Source organism: Pelecanus crispus, chromosome 1 (genome assembly GCF_030463565.1).
Source record: "Pelecanus crispus isolate bPelCri1 chromosome 1, bPelCri1.pri, whole genome shotgun sequence".
NCBI classification, from domain to species: domain Eukaryota; kingdom Metazoa; phylum Chordata; class Aves; order Pelecaniformes; family Pelecanidae; genus Pelecanus; species Pelecanus crispus.
The window spans coordinates 107083277-107101802 of NC_134643.1; the positions used below are offsets into that span (position 1 = coordinate 107083277).

The 18526-nt window shown below is 35.6% G+C and overlaps 1 protein-coding gene across 2 annotated transcripts in view; it reads right to left on the reverse strand.

The window, feature by feature from the left end:
- DCAF6 (DDB1 and CUL4 associated factor 6) overlaps positions 1 to 18526 on the reverse strand; it is a 92708-nt gene that overhangs the window by 10228 nt on the left and 63954 nt on the right. For both annotated transcript variants that reach the window (XM_075709462.1, XM_075709455.1), the window contains 6 exons: positions 17426 to 17531; positions 14085 to 14200; positions 13174 to 13257; positions 12690 to 13005; positions 7376 to 7417; positions 968 to 1106 (listed from right to left, as the gene is read on the reverse strand). In XM_075709462.1, coding sequence (XP_075565577.1) covers positions 968 to 1106; positions 7376 to 7417; positions 12690 to 13005; positions 13174 to 13257; positions 14085 to 14200; positions 17426 to 17531 — 803 coding nt within the window. The remainder of the gene's footprint in view (positions 1 to 967; positions 1107 to 7375; positions 7418 to 12689; positions 13006 to 13173; positions 13258 to 14084; positions 14201 to 17425; positions 17532 to 18526) is intronic.

The following is an 18526-nucleotide window of genomic DNA, read 5'->3' on the forward strand; positions in this document are numbered from 1 at the left end:
GGAGACTGAATTAAGACCACTTAGGTCTTAGTTTTAATATCACCTAACTACAAAGTGCTGGATGCTATGACTTTTAAACTAACAGGGTTTTGAGCAATTAAAATTAATTTCTGAAATACAGTGCAAAACTCCTTGTCATTAATTGAAGTTTATTCTAAGCCTTGTTGCTTATGTAGACTGAAACGTGCTTTCACTGAAGCCTTTTCCCCCAGCGTAATCAAAGCCATTCACACAAACTCTAGAAAATTGCTTTTGGAGGTAGAGGGACTACTCCTCAGATCATCTGCAAAATAATACACCTGCTACTCCTACAAAATACAACCTAGTACTCAGAACTTCACATCTTCAAAATACTGTAAAAATCAAAAAAAGAAATAGCAAGGAAACAGTTTCTCATGCACCACTGCTTTACAAACACAGTAACTGCATTTTTCTTAAAACACAGTATTTTGTATGAAAAAGACAGAATATCTAGTAGTTAGATTATGATTCAATAACTAGCACTATTTCCTCTTTTTAATTCAGAGATGTCAAAGCTCTTCAAAATAATGATTTATTCCTCACTTTCCCTTCCAAGCTGTTCAAAATCATTATTTAATCTTTACCTTTAAAGAGCTTGGAAAGGAAAGTGAGGATTAAATCTTAATTTTGAAGGTAGGCACATTTTATACCACTTAAGCTGACAGACAAAATGAAAAAGTTAAGAAAAATACCCAAGATTTCAAAGGAAGTTAAGGGGAGACAGCCTTAAAATCAAGAAAACTTAAATGCCTAACATGGTGACATATGAGTCACACTAATTTTAATTTTCATTTAGAGCAAATTATATGGCTTCCTACTGAACATACAAGAAAAAGTGCTTACAATACATTACAATAACCTTTTTGGCAAGCACATCAGTGTGGCAGCTATACTGATTCAGTACATAAAATCTCTACAGTTCCCAAAACAGACAAAGACTTTGTACCATTGTTCGGGAGTTCCGATGACCTTTATAAACCATCTTTATTAAAGGACGTCTAATATTCAACGTTTCCAGTTCTTCCATTTCTTTTCTTTCTTTCCTCCTTCTGAAGAGCTCCTGAATGCGGGCAACAGCAGATCGTCTATAAATTGCAGACAAAGAGAACACTACTGAAAGTCCATCTCTAAACACTGAAATGGGCTATCAAAAAGGACTATAAAATAGTAATTAGGCACTCAAATGCACTCTCCATAAGTTTGGAACAGACATCAACAATATCCCAAATGTAAAATTACAGACTTTAATTTTTTCCATCCTGGCTTAGAACAAGAATAGCATGCAAGACAGTGGAATGTCAAGTGATGCAACATTTTACTCCCTCTCTGAAGAACAAACTTCAGCTGTTGGCAAAATTCACATGCTATTTTATTTTGCAGTGCTCAAGATATCCTCCACCCATAATGAGGTAGCAAAATTCCGAAGTGAAAAATCTATGACAGGAGTTTTTAAAATGTAAAAAGTTACTAAGGACCTAGCACACCTTCCAGTGTGATTTGGTTTTTTCCACAAAATTTTGTTAAATGTATTTGTCTTCACTATTTCTGTATGACAAGCTTCAAGATTTAGACAGCTTTAAAAAAGTTCCTACTAAGGCAAGAGATGATTTGAGATCAATTATTGTAGCAACTATCCCATATGTTAGCAGTGAGGGATAAAGCTGAAGATTTCCTAGAGTAACAGAGAAAAATTAGCTAAATTATATATTTCATTTTGTCAATGTTTAATTCCAGGAATCTACTTTTTGATTAATCTGTGAAAAGACCCTGGTGCCAAACTTTTCCTGCTTAGCTCTTAAGTTTGCAGATCCCCGTAATTCCAGCTATAAGCAAACTGTCATATCCAAGCACCTGCACCTAATTCTTTTTCTTCTTTTATTCCCTGCCAGGGCTGCTATTAGCTTTGAGGTCCTGAACACTGTCCAAGGGGAATGTCACTCTCAAGAAGGAACAGGTACAGATTTTAGCAGAATGCAAGAAGTCAAAGTATTACAGCTAGAACTGAATATATTTGCAACCTCAGTACACTGCTACCAGAAAGCTAGTAACCTGAATTTGTCCACAAGTAATGTGGTATGGTGTTTTAGTCACTGATCCTGGAGACTCTTGCAACAAGTCCTCTTTTCCAGAAAGAAAATCCACCAGATCTCTCTCATGACTAATTCTCTCGGCCATTGGTCTGCTTAGCTTTTTGTTTCATTGGTGTCATAGGAGAAAGCTGGACCAAAAAAATTAATGTAAAGTAAATGTTACCCTACAGCTAGGCAAAGAAGAAAAATGAATGCAAGTAGTGAGGCATTAATACAGATCTTTTTCGGGTTTGTGTTTTGTTTGGTTTTTTTTTTTAAAAAAAAAAGCAAACCACAAACTGTCATACTAAGACAGATCATCTAATACAGCTAAGCTTTTAAAAGCTATTCTAATACTTATTTTTTATAGAAACTAGAAGAGATTTGTAAGCACTAGCCAGTAGATCCACTTAACAGTGGACTATAACACATTTCTTAGAAGTTGTCTAGCAAACAATCCCAGAAAAAAAAGACTACTACTGCTTCCTTTGTGAGAGTTTTCTATTCCCTCAAAATCTCATATCTAGGCAATTTTCTATTTTCTCCTTCTTATATTACACTAAATAAATATACTGCATTTGTTAGTTAGTCCTTATAATATATGGAGTCTCAGCTTTAATCTTCAACAGATTTAAGAGGATTCTTCACAAAGTCTTCATACAATGGAGAAAAAAAAGAAGCCCTTTATTTATATATCGTTATTATAAAGAGATATATATCTTTATTTACTGTGCTTTAAAGATCACAGAATTATTCTCCTCACCAGTTTACTTCTATGTGAAGGAAAAAGAAGGGTGGCATGTATATGATAGGCTACCTAAAACACTTACAGAACCTTTAAACAGTTATTTGTATATATTTGGTTTTGTACTTGTTTTTAAAAACAATGGGTTTTGTGTGAGAAAGTAAAAGCAAGAATCTTGTAATAACAACTGCTCTGCGACCAACCCCATCAGTGATCACGCAGCTTTGGAAACAGCACACACAGCTCTTCAGCACCGTAAGACCCTTTTGGTTTCAGAAGCCTGTGTGCTAGCCTTACACATATAACTTACTATGACCGCTGTTTGTATTTTCAGTGTATTTATCCACATTAATTAATTAATAAAAGATGTGCAGTGAAAAAGCTTAAAAGTTAAACATCATTAGGATTGACAAAGCAGTAGACTTGTCTAGCTCTTCCAGAAGGGTTACTTGCTAGATAGCAGTGACCAGTCTTGGGATTAGAAGATGGTATTAAAGTAACTGATTGGTAACCCGAAGTAGTTTATTGCATGATTTTTCATCTTAGCTTCTCTAGAAACATTAATCTCCTCCTCTAAATTCCCCTAGGCTTGAATGCAGACATTACAAAAAAAACCTCAAGACTATTCAGCAGCCAGAATTTTTAAATAAAAGCAGAAGCACAGAAGCAACTTTTGGTAAAAACTGTCTTTCAACTAAATTCAGCTCTGAATTTAAAATCCTGGTTTTGCCTCTTATTTTAAAAGGCATGAATGGATTGATATTTAGTTATCTTGTAGAGTCAATGATTACCTTCAACAGGGAGAATGCAGCCAACCACTCATGGCTGTAACTGTGATACTGTTATCGGGCACTCCAGTAACATACTGCTAAAAGCAGGAACCTGGCAGAGACAAGTCTTCTCCACAAAAGATAAATATGAGCCCAATCTAATGACATTTCAGAACAGAGAACATTACAGGGAAAAGGATTCTCTCTGAGAGGTATTACTTTTCTGTAACTACAGATTTTCTATAATTTTTTTAAGTCACACAAAAAACAATTTAAAAATCCAACATATTTGTTTTCGTGGCTTTTTAATTTTCATTTGTATTTGTGATAAGCAATTCCTGTCTGGGCCAACATAAATTTAGTAGCCTAATCACTCAAAGCATCAGCAGATACAGAAGTGCACTATGCAATTCGTACTGTTCCTAAGTTCGGCCTAAACTAAGCCTGACTGTGAGCTGCTGCTTCCCTTCCAAACTGTGTACTCTTCCAAGCACAAAATGTTAGATAATGAAATTTATGCATATTGTGTAGGCACTCCTCAGGCAACTCCATCAATTTATAGTGGTATTAGTTATGTATTCACATTCAGGCATCAAATAATGAAGATGCCTGAGAAATGTTGGATATAGATTAATGTTATTAAATTTATGGTACAGAAAATGTTATGTCTTGTAAAGCCAATGAAACCAAACTTTGTTTTAGTTATGCCCTTACACTGTAGGTAGCACTCTGACTTTAGACTAATTCAGTGCTATTGTCTGGTCTGCAGGTATAAAGTCTTTTTAAGAATGTTTTGCCGAATTTTGTGGTACCTTAGTGCAATATCTTACAATAAAGTTGGTGTGTGTAGTCTTAGTAAGACTGAGCCCAAGATGATGTATGGTACTTCCATTACTTCAATGGAGTGTGCCTTGTGGAAAGGTAATTTTTAAATATTACTTCCAAAAGTAAGAATATAGACATGAACCAGAGCACAACTTCCCCTTATGATCAGCCAGGTTTGAAGTCTTCAAAGTTGATTGTTGTAAACATTAATTATCAAAAGCCTGTTTAAATTAAGCCCTAGATTAGTGGAATAGGGATTTAGAAGTGAAGCCATTATATTCTTTCAATTAAACATAGGTTCAAAAGAAAAAAAACAAAACCCAAACCCACAAAAAAACTGTGATGCAGACTGATCCACAGCTATGTATTATACATATAGAGAAATGGAAAAGATGTAAACGTGTACGTTAAGCCTTAAAAAAAAAATTGTCACATAGGGCATTTTCTGTATGTTTAGAAATTCTGAAGTGTAATAAGGAATTTTTTAAATGGTATTCTATGCAATTTGCACAATTAAATAACTAGCTTGTTTCTTAAAGCACAATAAGTCACGTATTGCTCGTCAAAAAAAAATTTTTTTCTGAGAGAGCTGCAAACCTCAGTTCCCAATCTACGTTACTCAACAATTTCTGGCTAACCAGCATGTTTTAAAAACAACTATGCTCATCTACTAGTTAGAAAGAGAGACAGTGAAAATTAATGTGTTTTTCAAAAGAGGGAAAACTGAACAATTATCCATTAACTGAATCTGTAAACAATCTACAGGAACTCTGCTACAAACTTTGTTCCACTAGAGGTGCAGATGTAGCTGCTGCCTTAAAATTACTCTGGTACCCTAGATAACCCTGCTTCCTGCAAACACCTTTATCGCAGACCGATTATCTCCTGAGCTAGGCTGCAGCAGTTGGCTGTAAAGTGCACGTGTACTTGCTTCCTTTTTCCATCCCTCTTGTCTCAGCTCTGTATTGAGTATTGAGCTCAGTATGGATTCCTCCAGTATTAAGGATTTTTGTCACTTCTTAATTTTCCAAATTTACTTACACTCAGACAAACATTGACTCTTTTTGCTAAGTACCAGAAACCCTGGTTCCTTCTCTTCTGCTCTTATTTTTCCCCTCCCCTCTTGTTGCCATCTTCTCATTTGAACTATTTTTCCTATCCAAAACAACTGCAGGGAACCTAAGGCTTATAACCATTAATTTAGAACCTATTTCTCTGATGCCTTATGGTCATTTCTTCACTGACCGTGTAGAGTAATCCACCTGCCAGCTACCATGCTCCTGCCCAAGAACTGTAACCGCATGTCTTAACAAGCTGGCTATCATCACCAAAGTCAAATCCAGCTCAGGAAGGTGACTAATTAATAAGCCATTGTACTGGTCTTTACCTCAACCCACAAGTTCTCTCACTATTTTACCTTTCCGATTTTCTCCCCATCCCACTGGGGGAGAATGGCCGAGCAGCTGCATGGGGCTGAGCTGCCTGCCGGGGTTAACCCACAACCACCATATTAAAATAGATCCCTTTTCTAAATACCAAGATTTGATTATATTTCTGATTTCAATTACCAAATAACCATGTTCCTTTAGAAGCCTATGGAAGAGATTTACTACTGCTGTCAAATTTCAAGCATTAAGATAGTTCAAAAACAAGGGCAAAACCATCATGTTAACAGGACTCTGATTACTGTAAAGCCCAAGTTATTTCACTGCTGATCATATAAAAAGAAATGTCTACTGTAATGCACTCCTAAGTCATTTCCCGACCTTCCAACACAATCAATGTTTCAACTGTTCTCAGCTACAAAACATTTTTAAATTTTCATCTGATATGCTGCAGAATGACTATAAAAAGCAAGAGAAAAATATACTGATAAAAAATTCTATGTTGAATGCATCATTCATTTTTATATTAAGTTTATAGCAATATGAAACAAATATTTCCATGGGCTGTGCTGAAGAGCTGAAGAACTCCATGGTAAGCATGCTTATTAGAGAAAGAATGCCTATTGTGAAATTTAAAGTACAAGATACACAGATGACTGAACCTTTAAGAAAGTTGCCGAGTTAAATCCATGTATTCCAACTGCGGCTAAGATTGGAATATAAGACAAAGAAATACACGTCTGCACTATTTTCCTGTAGGCATTTATAATGTAGGACTCAGCCTAAGTCTTTTATGAAACCACATCCTGAGTCTTTTCCTTTCCAGCCACACAAAACCAAGATGTTAATTTTCATCATTAGAATTATTTTGTGCCATTTCCCCTGTATATAGCCTTTGGCATTAAATCACAGTAGAGAGTTTCTCCCTCTTACAGCATGTGGCCAAACACAATTGCCCAAATTGCCTTATATATTCTTACAATTAATTCAGTCAAGTATTTAAATGAGGAATATGAGATCAAATGACTTTTTCATTTAACTTCATTAAAAGAAATAGTTATAAGATTTAGCATGTATCTTGCTAAATATGCATTATCAAATACAGCTTTAATAATTATGCTCAGCTCCATAACCTTGTTCAGGCAAAAAAATATAAAGAGTCTTTGACACATGTATTCTTATATTTTTGTCCAGAACTGGGTGTTCTCTACTGCCAGACAAAGCAAGTCAGCAGTGGCACATGCAAATGTAACACGTTCCTCAGCAGCTGAATAAAAAAAGGTATTTGCTTTTCACAAACTACACACTTTTCAAATTCCATTAATTTCTATGGCACACAATAAAAAGGTTAATAGGTTGTTAAACATATACACTGCCATTTCTTTTCAATTTCCATGCAATACATGCAGCTAAATATAACTCAAGCAATATGCTCTGTAATTCATAGCATTTAAAGTATAGCAATTCTTAAAATGCCAGTTAGATATGAAAAACAAGAACCTGATAAATCCATTATACAGCAGTAAAAAGGAGGAGGGGAGGAAGAAAATAATTAATTACCTCATTATTCTATCACCTATCGCTGTTCCTCTGATATTATATCTAGTAAAGGGAACAACAACTGAAGTCATTCAAAAATGCCGGGTATCAGGTTTGTAAAAGGTTAGCATCTATTACAAAATGTGCTCTACATATTCCAACTGAGAAGACTCCTTCTCCTCAATGTGTTAGTATATGAGACTACTTTGATTTCAGCAAGAGTTTTCAGATTACGTAACAGTACATAAAGTTGATCTTATAAAATGCAGTAATTCCTCATAGATCATAGCAGAAGTGAAAGCAGCTGCATAATCATTTCCATTTTACATTCATATTTGTTTGAAGTTTTAACCTAGTAGTTTAACATTTTTCAGGCTTAGCCTCTGCTCATAGATAAGCTTCTGTCGAAGTCCAAACAAAATTAATTCGGTCATTTAAGTAGGAAAGCAGTCCTCAGAGAGTTGTTTTGACTCATTTGTGAAAATTAAGATCAATCCATTAAAACTGCACTCTCTGTGCATGAAGAACATACATTTTGCAGAGATTTTTTTTTCCCCCACAGATTACAAAGGACGGTGCTAAGGCAAGCCATATTATCTATCTCTGTTCCAACTAAATTTGCTGGACCTAGTAAGTTTTAAAGAAGATATGCAATGTGCATACTTCAAGACTGAAAAACCTGCATATCTCCTCATATTTGCAAGAGAAGGGATCTTTTCTTGTGGATTCCCTAAAATGCCCAGGTTATTTTCTCTGTTGAGTATCTAGCTAAACTGCTCTGCTGGACAAAACAGGTTTCATTTTTTTAAATTTAGAAATATTCTGTACAGTTCCTTATAAATTTTGTTAAAAAGAGCATGTATTGACTAGCCCAATGACAATAAAAAAATTAAATTACTATTTAGCTTCTTTTAGTCACTGATCTTCACCTTTCCTATAGTGATGCTCAGTGGCTACAGAAAAAAGTCAAATGTCACATTCTCAATTGTTTCTTTCAAAGAAATGTCCTTCTATATCAAAACTATTCCTAGCTGAGTCCTAGCCAACATTCAGCTGTCTTAGCTAATTTATCAAGCAAAGGATCATGCTATTTCTACACATTTTGCTGCTACTATTCTAAGTCCTTTTCAAAATATTAAAGCAGGTGCAAACTTCGTGTTTCTGTATCTGTTGCATAGTCTTGCCTGACAGTTCAATTTCAGGTTAGTTGGTGAGAAACTATCTATCCTCATTATGTTTTGAGATTTACAAGTATCCACAAAAAAAATATTATATCCCTTGTGCCTATTCTTAGATTATGTAAGAGAGAGAAGACCACCCAATCCTCGGTTTGAAAACGTTAAAAGTTGGATTTGTACCCAAACAAAATTCAAATAATTGAAGCTCTGTAAACATTAGGTTTGCAAAATGGCCAACATTCTACTCATAAATCTGAAATCTACATCCATCTTACTAAAACTAAACTGAGACCAGCAGAGTTGATGCAGCAGGAAGCTCTCCATTTATTTAACTGCAGGTACTGTCAACAGAGCTATCAAAAGGGTATTTCTGCCACTTCTTTTCCTTAAGAGGAAGTTTAAGATCATGATTTCAGAGTACAGAATCAGAAGTCTACCCTTCCTTTCTCAGTGGAGAAAGTTGCACTTTACAGTAGGAGAATGACTCTGAGACAGTTTCCTTTGTCTTCATTTCCCCAACTGCATAGTTTCCCCTCAATATAAATAATAGCTAGTTATTAGGTATATAAAAAACACAACCTAAAGAAACCTAAAATTTGTTGTAGTAATGCTATATACTGGAAAAGGCTTATTAATCAAACAGCTTTTAGCATTCTGTTTCAGAAGGCTGCAGCCTCTTTTTTACTTTTTGTCCTAGAGAAAAATTAGAAATAAGCATTTTTTTTTGCCACTGCATAAAATAGGTTCACAAAAGGTAGGTTATTGCAGGCTAGTCTTACAACCTTCTCCAGAAAGAAAAGAAAAAAAAAAAAAAACCCAAACCCCAAACAAAAAAGCCCCAAAGCAACTCCCCCCTAGATAGTCTAGAGAGAAAAATGTACTTTACTACTTCTATATTAATGCCATTAATTATCTTACAGGATGACACATTGGAAACTAAATTATTAGATAGACTTGAGAAAATGAGATTTAGTAAAGGAATTGTTAGGTAACACAATTTACTAAGTGAGAAAAGAGAAAACATAAGCCTATAGGAAGCATACTGGTGGAGTTAAGCACCAGTCTTGCAGGCAATTTTGTTTAATATATTGCTAATAGTTTTTGAGCAAAATGTAGGAATGTACTCATGCAGTGCATTGAGGACACAAGGTTGGGTAACTTTATGAATATAGGGGGGACTGTAGGACCTTGAGAAAAAGAGGTGGGTAGAAATTCAGTAGTATAAAATTGACAGTCATACACTTCTGAGCTTCCTTCTGGCGAAAGATAAGAACACATTAATTAGAAATGACAAAGTAGGAAAGACTTCAGTATACTAACTAATCTTGTGTCTGACCACAAGCCACCACTATGAGACAGCCATAAGCAAGAGAGGAGAAGGATATAACCACAGCTCACTTGTGTCTCAGAGAATCTTCTCCAGACCAAGAGTAATAGTCACACCATTAATCCTAGCAAAATCCAAACAGTGCAGTGTGCATAATTCTGGTCTACCATATTGAGAAAAGAAGTGGAACATGGAGGAGCACAGACAGGAATCAGCATGATGGCAAAAAAATCACAAATTTTTACTAAGAGTGAGAAAAACTTGGCACTCTCAATTTAGTGACACAAAAGCTGAAAATGGACAGGATGAACATCATTCAAGTGATAAGCACTGGGCAAGAAAAAATTATTTCAATCAAAACAGTATGTTAGCACAAAACAAAATGACCAATTTTAATCAATTTATACCTATTATAGCAGCAGTGTTTTGAGGTAACTTCCCACTAGTTAAGGGGCCTGGGGGGTTTTATATAAATTTGATCAGTTTATGAAAGGGATTATATGCTCTGACAACTGTTGTAGTACTAGTAGAGAGGATTTCCAGTTCCTTTCACTCTATTTCGTATGAGGTATAAATACTAAGAGGGCTTATAGACCTTATCGCTCTCTACAACTACCTGAAAGGAGGTTGTAGTGAGGTGGGTGTTGTGGGTGTTGGTCTCTTCTCCCATGTAGTTAGTGATAGGACGAGAGGAAATGGGCTCAAGCTGCACCAGGGGAGGTTTAGGTTAGAAATTAGGAAAAATTTCTTCACGGAAAGGGTGGTCAAGCATTGGAACCGGCTGCCCAGAGAGGTGGTGGAGTCCCCATCCCTGGAAGTGTTCAAAAAACGGGTAGATGTGGCACTTCGGGACATGGTTTAGTCTAGTCTACCCTTGACTGGTTTAGTGTGGACTTAGTAGTGTAGGTTAATGTTTGGACTGGATGATCTTAAAGGTCTTTTCCAACCTAAACGATTCTATGATTCTATGATTATAGCTAGCCCTTAAGACCACCAGTGCCTGCTTTCTCTCTGGAAATCCAAATTCCTTTGAGCACACATACGATGTCTTACTTCAGTATCTCAGAGGGCATTTAGAAACTCCTAAAACCAGAAGAATAGGAAGGAACGCAATATAAACGTATAGCTGACTGCTCAGAAGTTAAACTAGAAAACTTCACTGCTTGCACACACACAAAAGCAGAACAAAATGAATTGGTCAGGCATTAAACCTGAGTAATGAAAGCCTGGAGGCAATCCTAAACCGGTATCGACTACACAACTTTTGTCAGATTTTATTTGGGGAAGGAATAAGGGAGGAGGGGATTACATAAAGAATTTTAATTATATAATTAATTTAGTTGAATGATCTTTCCTATATGATAAATTTAAACTGCTACAGGAAGAAATCATGCAGCACACAAAGAAGGAAAAAAAGCATGTCAGATGAAGTGTAACTTCATTTAAGGTGTCCCCACTAGTGGGAAATTGTAACAGCTATATGATACCTGGAAGTGTCCTTATTACACTACTACAAAAACTATTACATCGTAGAGACAACATAAAGTGCATGAAGAGAAGCTAAGAATCCTGCTCGAAAACACAAATGGGATTAAAATTGCAGGGCTTTTCACAGCTTGCTCTTCAATCACTAGATCGTAATGAACATCAGCTTTGCAGTGGAAACTATTTCTGCCATTAGGTATTTATCTACCGTTACTTAGTATTGCATGGAAAGCTAATGGATGAAGACAGAATCTGTATATATTGGCTTTTTCATAAAACCTGTCATTTAGTGAGCAGAATTACTCATGCTATGTAATAAGCAACCACTGACTTCTTTTTGTCACTACTGACATTGTGGTAGCTTATGACTTTTTTTTTAACTGCAAATTATTCAAAACCTTTTCTATACACAACTATTAAATTCTTTCTGATTTCTTAATGAATACATATTGTAATGCTTCCTGTAAAGAATTTGCATTGCTAGCATAAGAAACTAATAGCAAGATAATGCTGCCTTTGAACAGGATAGGAGTAAAGCTAAGGCATCTGACACTAGGTTAGATAACATCTAAAACAAGTAAAAAAGGTATTTTCTCAAGTCTAACAATAGAGATGTTGCTTAAATAATTATTACAGCTTTTAAAAGGTCCAATAATTTAAATTAGTGAACAAAGGTATTAAATCAGCAATACCAAACTGGGGGCTAAGTTTACTGAATGATCAAACAAGTATGTACAGCTGTTTATATTTTACAAGAAAAAAAATACACAAAGCTTACTAAATGCGTCTTTTAATAATGACAACTAGTAATCTACCTTTTTTTTTACTGCTGTACATACTGATATTCAATAACCAACAAAAACAAAAGGATTACAGAGTTTATCCTTCAGAGAAAAAGAAGTAAGAATGAAAAATGTATGTACTACAGACAAACACAGCATTGCTGAACAACAACAGTTAAAAGCTCTTGCTTTGCCAAAGTAAGAACACCTAAAGTACAGTTGAAAGAAAATGTAGGTCCCTGTGCACAAATTTAGGAACTTTCTATACTTATGACTACAGGGAGAATAATAAAAAATGAACTGCAAATATTTATCACTGGGGTATTCAGCAGGCAAGAAATAAGCACAAACAGGTACTAGATCTGTAGGAGCTTGGCTGGCTAGGAGGGAAAATATAGCTATACATATCTTACATATAGGCAAATTAGACTCAGCCATCAAGCTCTTGGCTAGTTGTCAAAGAATAACTTACTTTAATTAAGGATATGAGATATGGGTTTCTAGATCTTCCATTCAAAAAAATGCATTTTGCCAAGCAATAGCAGAGATAAGCAGTCCCCTACCTGTGTCCTGGTCCTCCTCGATACCTTGCCCCTGGGATCAGAACAGGATCATCATCACTATCATCAGTTTCTTGGAGAGCTGAGGTCCTCGTAGAGGACTCGTCTGGAGTTGCAAGACCTGAGGATTCTGGGTGTGGCTGAGGTTCATCGGTTGCAGCAAGCGAGTTGGCAGTGGATTCAGTACTTTGACTTGAAATTTCTTGATTCACACTTCTTTCACAGGAAGCTTCCTCCTCTACATTGACAGCATCAACACTGGGGCCATTTTCTTCTGGTTCGATTCCAGAATGCTCAGGACCAGATTTATCTGATACGGCTAACAAAAATATTGGGGAAAATAAGTCACAGCATTAATAATTATAGCTTATTTTAGAAGACATTATAAATGGTCACAGAAGTTAAATTATGCATACTGAGTTTATATTTGGAATTTCATTTTTCATTCTCTATTTCTTCATACATTTGAAACAGTACCGATACATACTTGCTTCTGTTGTCTCTGTAGTTTCATCTGTAGCTTTCAGTTCTTCAGCACTTGCATCTTCCTCATGAGATTCATCAGGAACTTCTGAATTAAACAACTTAATATTAAATCACATGATTTCATTCAGATGCACATCTATAATGTAAGCAAATCTAAACAATACTAGCACTTCTAGATCAAACCAATCAAAGCAATCCCCTCCAAAGTCTACATGTGACTTTACTGAAATCCCAGACACTAATCACATAAAAGTCAGTATATATAAACCTAGCTAGTTGCCCAGGTCAATACATTAACAAGGAAAAAAGTATTTCTTTCTTGTTCCTTAATATACTGAATATCCTATGCTATGAGAACTTTAGCTGCAAAACCAGCATTAATACTCTTGAAACAGATGATCACTTACTGAAAGCTGTTATTTCTGAAGACAGAAATTAAGTTATCCCTGTATTAAAAGGGATTTTTTTTTTTTTTTTTAAAAAACATGTTTCTCTGGAACCAGTCATTTGACTTGCCTGCCCTTTTGGAAAGGAATTGAGCAAGACAACCACATGTAACAAAATACAGTGAAAGCTTGAAAGAAATGTAACAAAATACTTGGCACTCACTTGTGACTGCAAAGTGCAGTTGTTCTATTTTTCGATACAAATTGGGGCAGCATATGTCCTTACGAAAAAAGAATAAGGGTTTTATAACTAACAACAGGATAAGTTAATTTTGTTTATATTTATTTGCAACTATCTCAGGTTGGTATCTCTTTCTTTCCTAAAAAAAATTAATTTTCTATTATGGCGGTATTCTGTCTTCATATGCGTGTGTATGAGACTCCCATTGCGTTCAGTGGTAGTCATGAACACACACAAGAGCAGAATTTTTACCTTAACATTACAGAAATAATGCCGTTATCTTACTTGTTTTTTCATCGCTAGGCCCTGGCTCTTCTGAGGCTTTTGTTTTTACAGAGTCTTCTTGGCCTTCAGTTTTGCAATGACTTCCACTCCCTCTAGAGCTTGAATTTGTGCTGCTCCTGGCAACATAACATGTAAAAAAAAAGAAAAAAAATTTAGAAATAATGTAAATAGAAAAGATCATTGCAATGGCACAGCCTGTCCATCATCATCTTTCTCACTGCAATCTCACAATTCAGTAGCTCCTGGCAGGAGCTACAACTAACAACCTTCGCAGCAATTTCAAAATTCTCTTTTATTATGTCCATCGCCACTCATCCCACACTATTCCTCTGCATCTCAGAACCCTGTTCTCTCCTTCCTATCTTTTTTTTTGAACCTTTAAAGGACTTCTTCATTGCTTTTCAAAATATTGTGAGAACTCCAAAGAATTTGCTCTCTTTCACTATCTACACATTCTTTACCTGTATAAGTGATCAGAGATCTTATTAAAGGTATTACAAGCTGTCAGTTGAGCACTAATACATAATCTTATCCCATCCAATTAAAAAACTGATTCAGATAAAATCCTCCAGGTTCTTCACCATTAGCTATCATTCCTGTATATTTTGAGGCATGGACTTCTGATGTCAGCTTTCAGTCCTCAAAGTTTTGTTATTTCTCAAGACTTACTATAAGCTGGTACTTGAGATTTACTCCCCATTCACATTCAGATAATTGTTGTGGAACACCAATTTCTGTTTACAATAAGGAGAATTATTCCTCAGGAAACATGTAACACTGCTGTTCTGAATGTCATCAAAACTAACGTTTTTAGACTCTCTAGGAAAGACCTTATTTTAGGAAACGCAAAGCCTTGTTCCTGAGCTCTCCCATTCTCTCCTGTCCCACATCTGTGTTGTGGCCTCAAACTTAGGTAAATCACTGGACAAAAGAAGAAACAAAGATGAGTTATGAGAATTATAAGCATGATTCTCAAGAATTTAGACTGTATTGTTACAAGTATCTTCTTACCTGTATATGTTACTACTAAACTATTTTATATGCTACGTTGCTAGAAGCAGCACAAATCATGCTTAGTCTAGATTCTTGAGAATCTAGTCTAGACTTCAGTACTTTTATATTTTACAGTAGATATGAGGGCTTTTACTCATCTTGACGATCAACAGTCTGTTTCACAGCTGTACTGGATTTGAAGTATGTAGAAAAATTTTGTTAGCCCTTACAGTATTTCTTCTAAATTAAGAATTTTCAGGATTGTTTCTGAATGGACAGACAAGAAGGGTACTGCTAGACACCCAGTTGAGGATTTTTGCTATTTCATGCCTCACGTAACATAATCACTTTTATGAACTTAATCACAGTCTAAGCACTAAGATTTTCTTTGACTCTTAGGAATCTACTTTCTAGTTCAATGTTAATTTACATTCATGTATTACTCTGCTTTAATTTTTACTTCAATGTTATTTTTCACACCAGCAGTTACATGAAGAGGATGTTTTTGAGAGAGCAAAATAACACCCTATGCTTTCATTACATTAAGCCCTACTATCTGCTTCCAGAGCAGGTTTTCTGTTTCCCCAGTTCTCCACATAACCCTTCTCTGAACTTCTGCCAATGTGAATCACTTTTCTCAAAAGCATGACGAAGATTGCACACAGCATTCTAAGTCACAAAGCAAAGCAGAGTTGAGCAGCAGTAATTCTCATCCTTGGCTGAAGTCTCCCAGCTGGTGACATCTAGGATCATACTTGCCTTTCTAGTAGCTGCATTATATTGAGAATGAAGTGACTGGTAGGTCCATGTCTTCCTCCATTTCATTTTCACAACACTCCCAACTTTCAGATTAGGTTTTTGTTATTTGTCCTCAACTGCATCATTTTGTTATGTGGAATTGCATCCTACTTCTACTATTCCATTCTTTGGCACAATGTTTTTAGTTAGCCTCTGAACTGACAATGCCTTGCAACTCTGTCCCGCTAGGAAATGCTTCTTCCTCTCACTACCCACACTATACTACCCACTACAAAAGCTCCACTAAGTTAGCTTCAGTTTCTTTATTGATCTATCTGTTGCACCTTGAACAGAAGTTTCCATCTTCAGAATCACTTAACTGTTTGAAGTGTAAAATGCATTTTGTTTTAAAATAAACACAGAAACAAAGTGTTATGTTGTGTAATAAAATTTGTTTTCTGTGATACAGTGGTTGTAATATTTTATTATTACATTAAAAAACCCACTAGAATAAATGGACAAAACATTTGCTAATGCTCTGTTCCTCTTGTGAAATTTGCCTATCCTAAAACATCAGACAACTACAAAACTAAATGCAGAATTAGTTCAAAGCATTACAGCAAAACTTATTTTTTCAAAGTTTGCTGGATTTGGGCTCTAAATAGAAATATAGTCTGATAGATTGGTTAAACATAACTGTCACAGTATTTCAGATTCACATGGGCAAAGTCTTAATTCTTGTGAAACCACAAAGATCACTGTTCAAAGTTTCCAAATCACTATGGGCAAGGTGTATGTTTCATGTTTAAAGCCACAGCACTTAGGAGTAGCTAAATGTGGTGGTGGTTTTTGGTTTGGGGTTTTTTTTTTTTCCACTCAGTAACAAATGCCAGCAAGCATTTCTACTTGCTGTCTTCTACAATAATTCTGAAAACATAAGCAAAGGAATAGAAGAAAGAGGAGATAAAATAAGGATTGTGGTTGTTTTGGGAGATCCTGACATGCTCTAGTGACAGACTTCAATACAAAACCAAGTAAGTCAGGCCAGTTAGTATGTGTTTATTACCTGAAAAGGATGCAATCACTGTAATATCTAAGCAGCCCACAAAGTTGGTATCTTAACCATATGCATTCACCAACACTCCTCAGACACAGAAATACTGATTTCACTGTTTTACAACTGAGGAACTGTGCCACAGAAAGACTAATTTGCAGAATACCATATGAGAAGTCTGGTAAAGCAGAGAATTAAAACTTAAGCACTAGCCCCGGACCACCTTTCCACCACTGTACTACCCTGCTTTACTAAAGACAGTGAACACTAATATTATGTTAGGGTTTGATGAAGATAGCATGTTTCAAATTATGTTAGCATTAAAAATATTCAAAGAAAATATCACAGAAAAAGCTCTTGCATTAATTTCATGTTAAAGTACGACTGTCTTTTACATTCTGAATGCATTAAGGACTACAGCCATTTCAAATTGTCTGTATACACCTAAAAATATACATACACCATTCAGAAAAATAATTTATCTGTGTCTATGATAGACGAGTGTTACTGATATGTGCTGATCAATAACCAGTAAAAAACAAAATTAACTTCTTACCACTCATCAGTGAAGTCCAGTTTTATTGTGCTTGTAGTTGTTCCTTCTGTACTGTAGTGCAAACTTAAAACTGGTTCACCTGTTCCTGTTCGTGGCTTATCACTCTCTGTAAATATGGGGTTGATAAAGTTTGGATGGGCATCAGTAATATACGTAAACCTGTTATAATTCTGAAGATTCATTTAATTATCCTAACAAAGGCCAAATGTGGTAGTAACATGTACAATGTCTATTTAAGATCTCTTACAGCCCAAGCAAAAAGTTAAAAAGTTTCAGAGTAAACACAACACATTTGCAATGCTTTAAAAATGGCCTAAAATTATTTGTATTTGTAAGAGCAAAGAAGATGCTGTCCTTCAACATGCAGGTAAATAAAATTGCAGATAGGTATGTGTACACAGAATATTATCCTTTATAAGCAGATCCCTTTTCTATCAAGTATATTAATAATAAGAATATAAAATGTTTTTGGAAGTGGTGTTCAGTCTTTTTTTGCCTCAGTAAATACACATGAAAAAAAGATTATGAGATCTAGACACAATCAGTGGTCTAGAAAAATCACCATCCCCTTTACTTTTTTTTCTACTTCGAACCCAGTCAACTACCAATATCCTCAGACCTGCTGTAAACTGCCAGCTAGTTGTCATAAAAACACTGTAAATTCATGTTCCAAGAGCTTCTGGTTTAAAAAACCTTTCATATTATAATAACTGTAAGCAGAAGGGGAAGTACTTGCAGAATGAACTATTCATGATGTCCAAAAGCAACAGAAGTGAATCAAATTGAAAACCACTGCAAGTCTGCCAAACATCTGCTGCATATATAGTTTTAAGGATGTTCAGGGGGCTCCTCCAAAACAGAACTGCTCAATGACATCCATCCACCCACCACTCTTGAGTAAAATTCATGGTCACAATCTATCTATACACATGGCACAATTGCCATTAATACTGAAGGTGGCCTTGGGCAACAGTAAAAAGTTCATGGAAAGTACCATCAGATTAAGCCTCACCACAGAGGTGCCATTCTCTCAGAACTCACACGGGAGTTTACTGAGTATTAAGCACCACTCGAAAACCCGCTAAGTAGCCTATGTGGTCT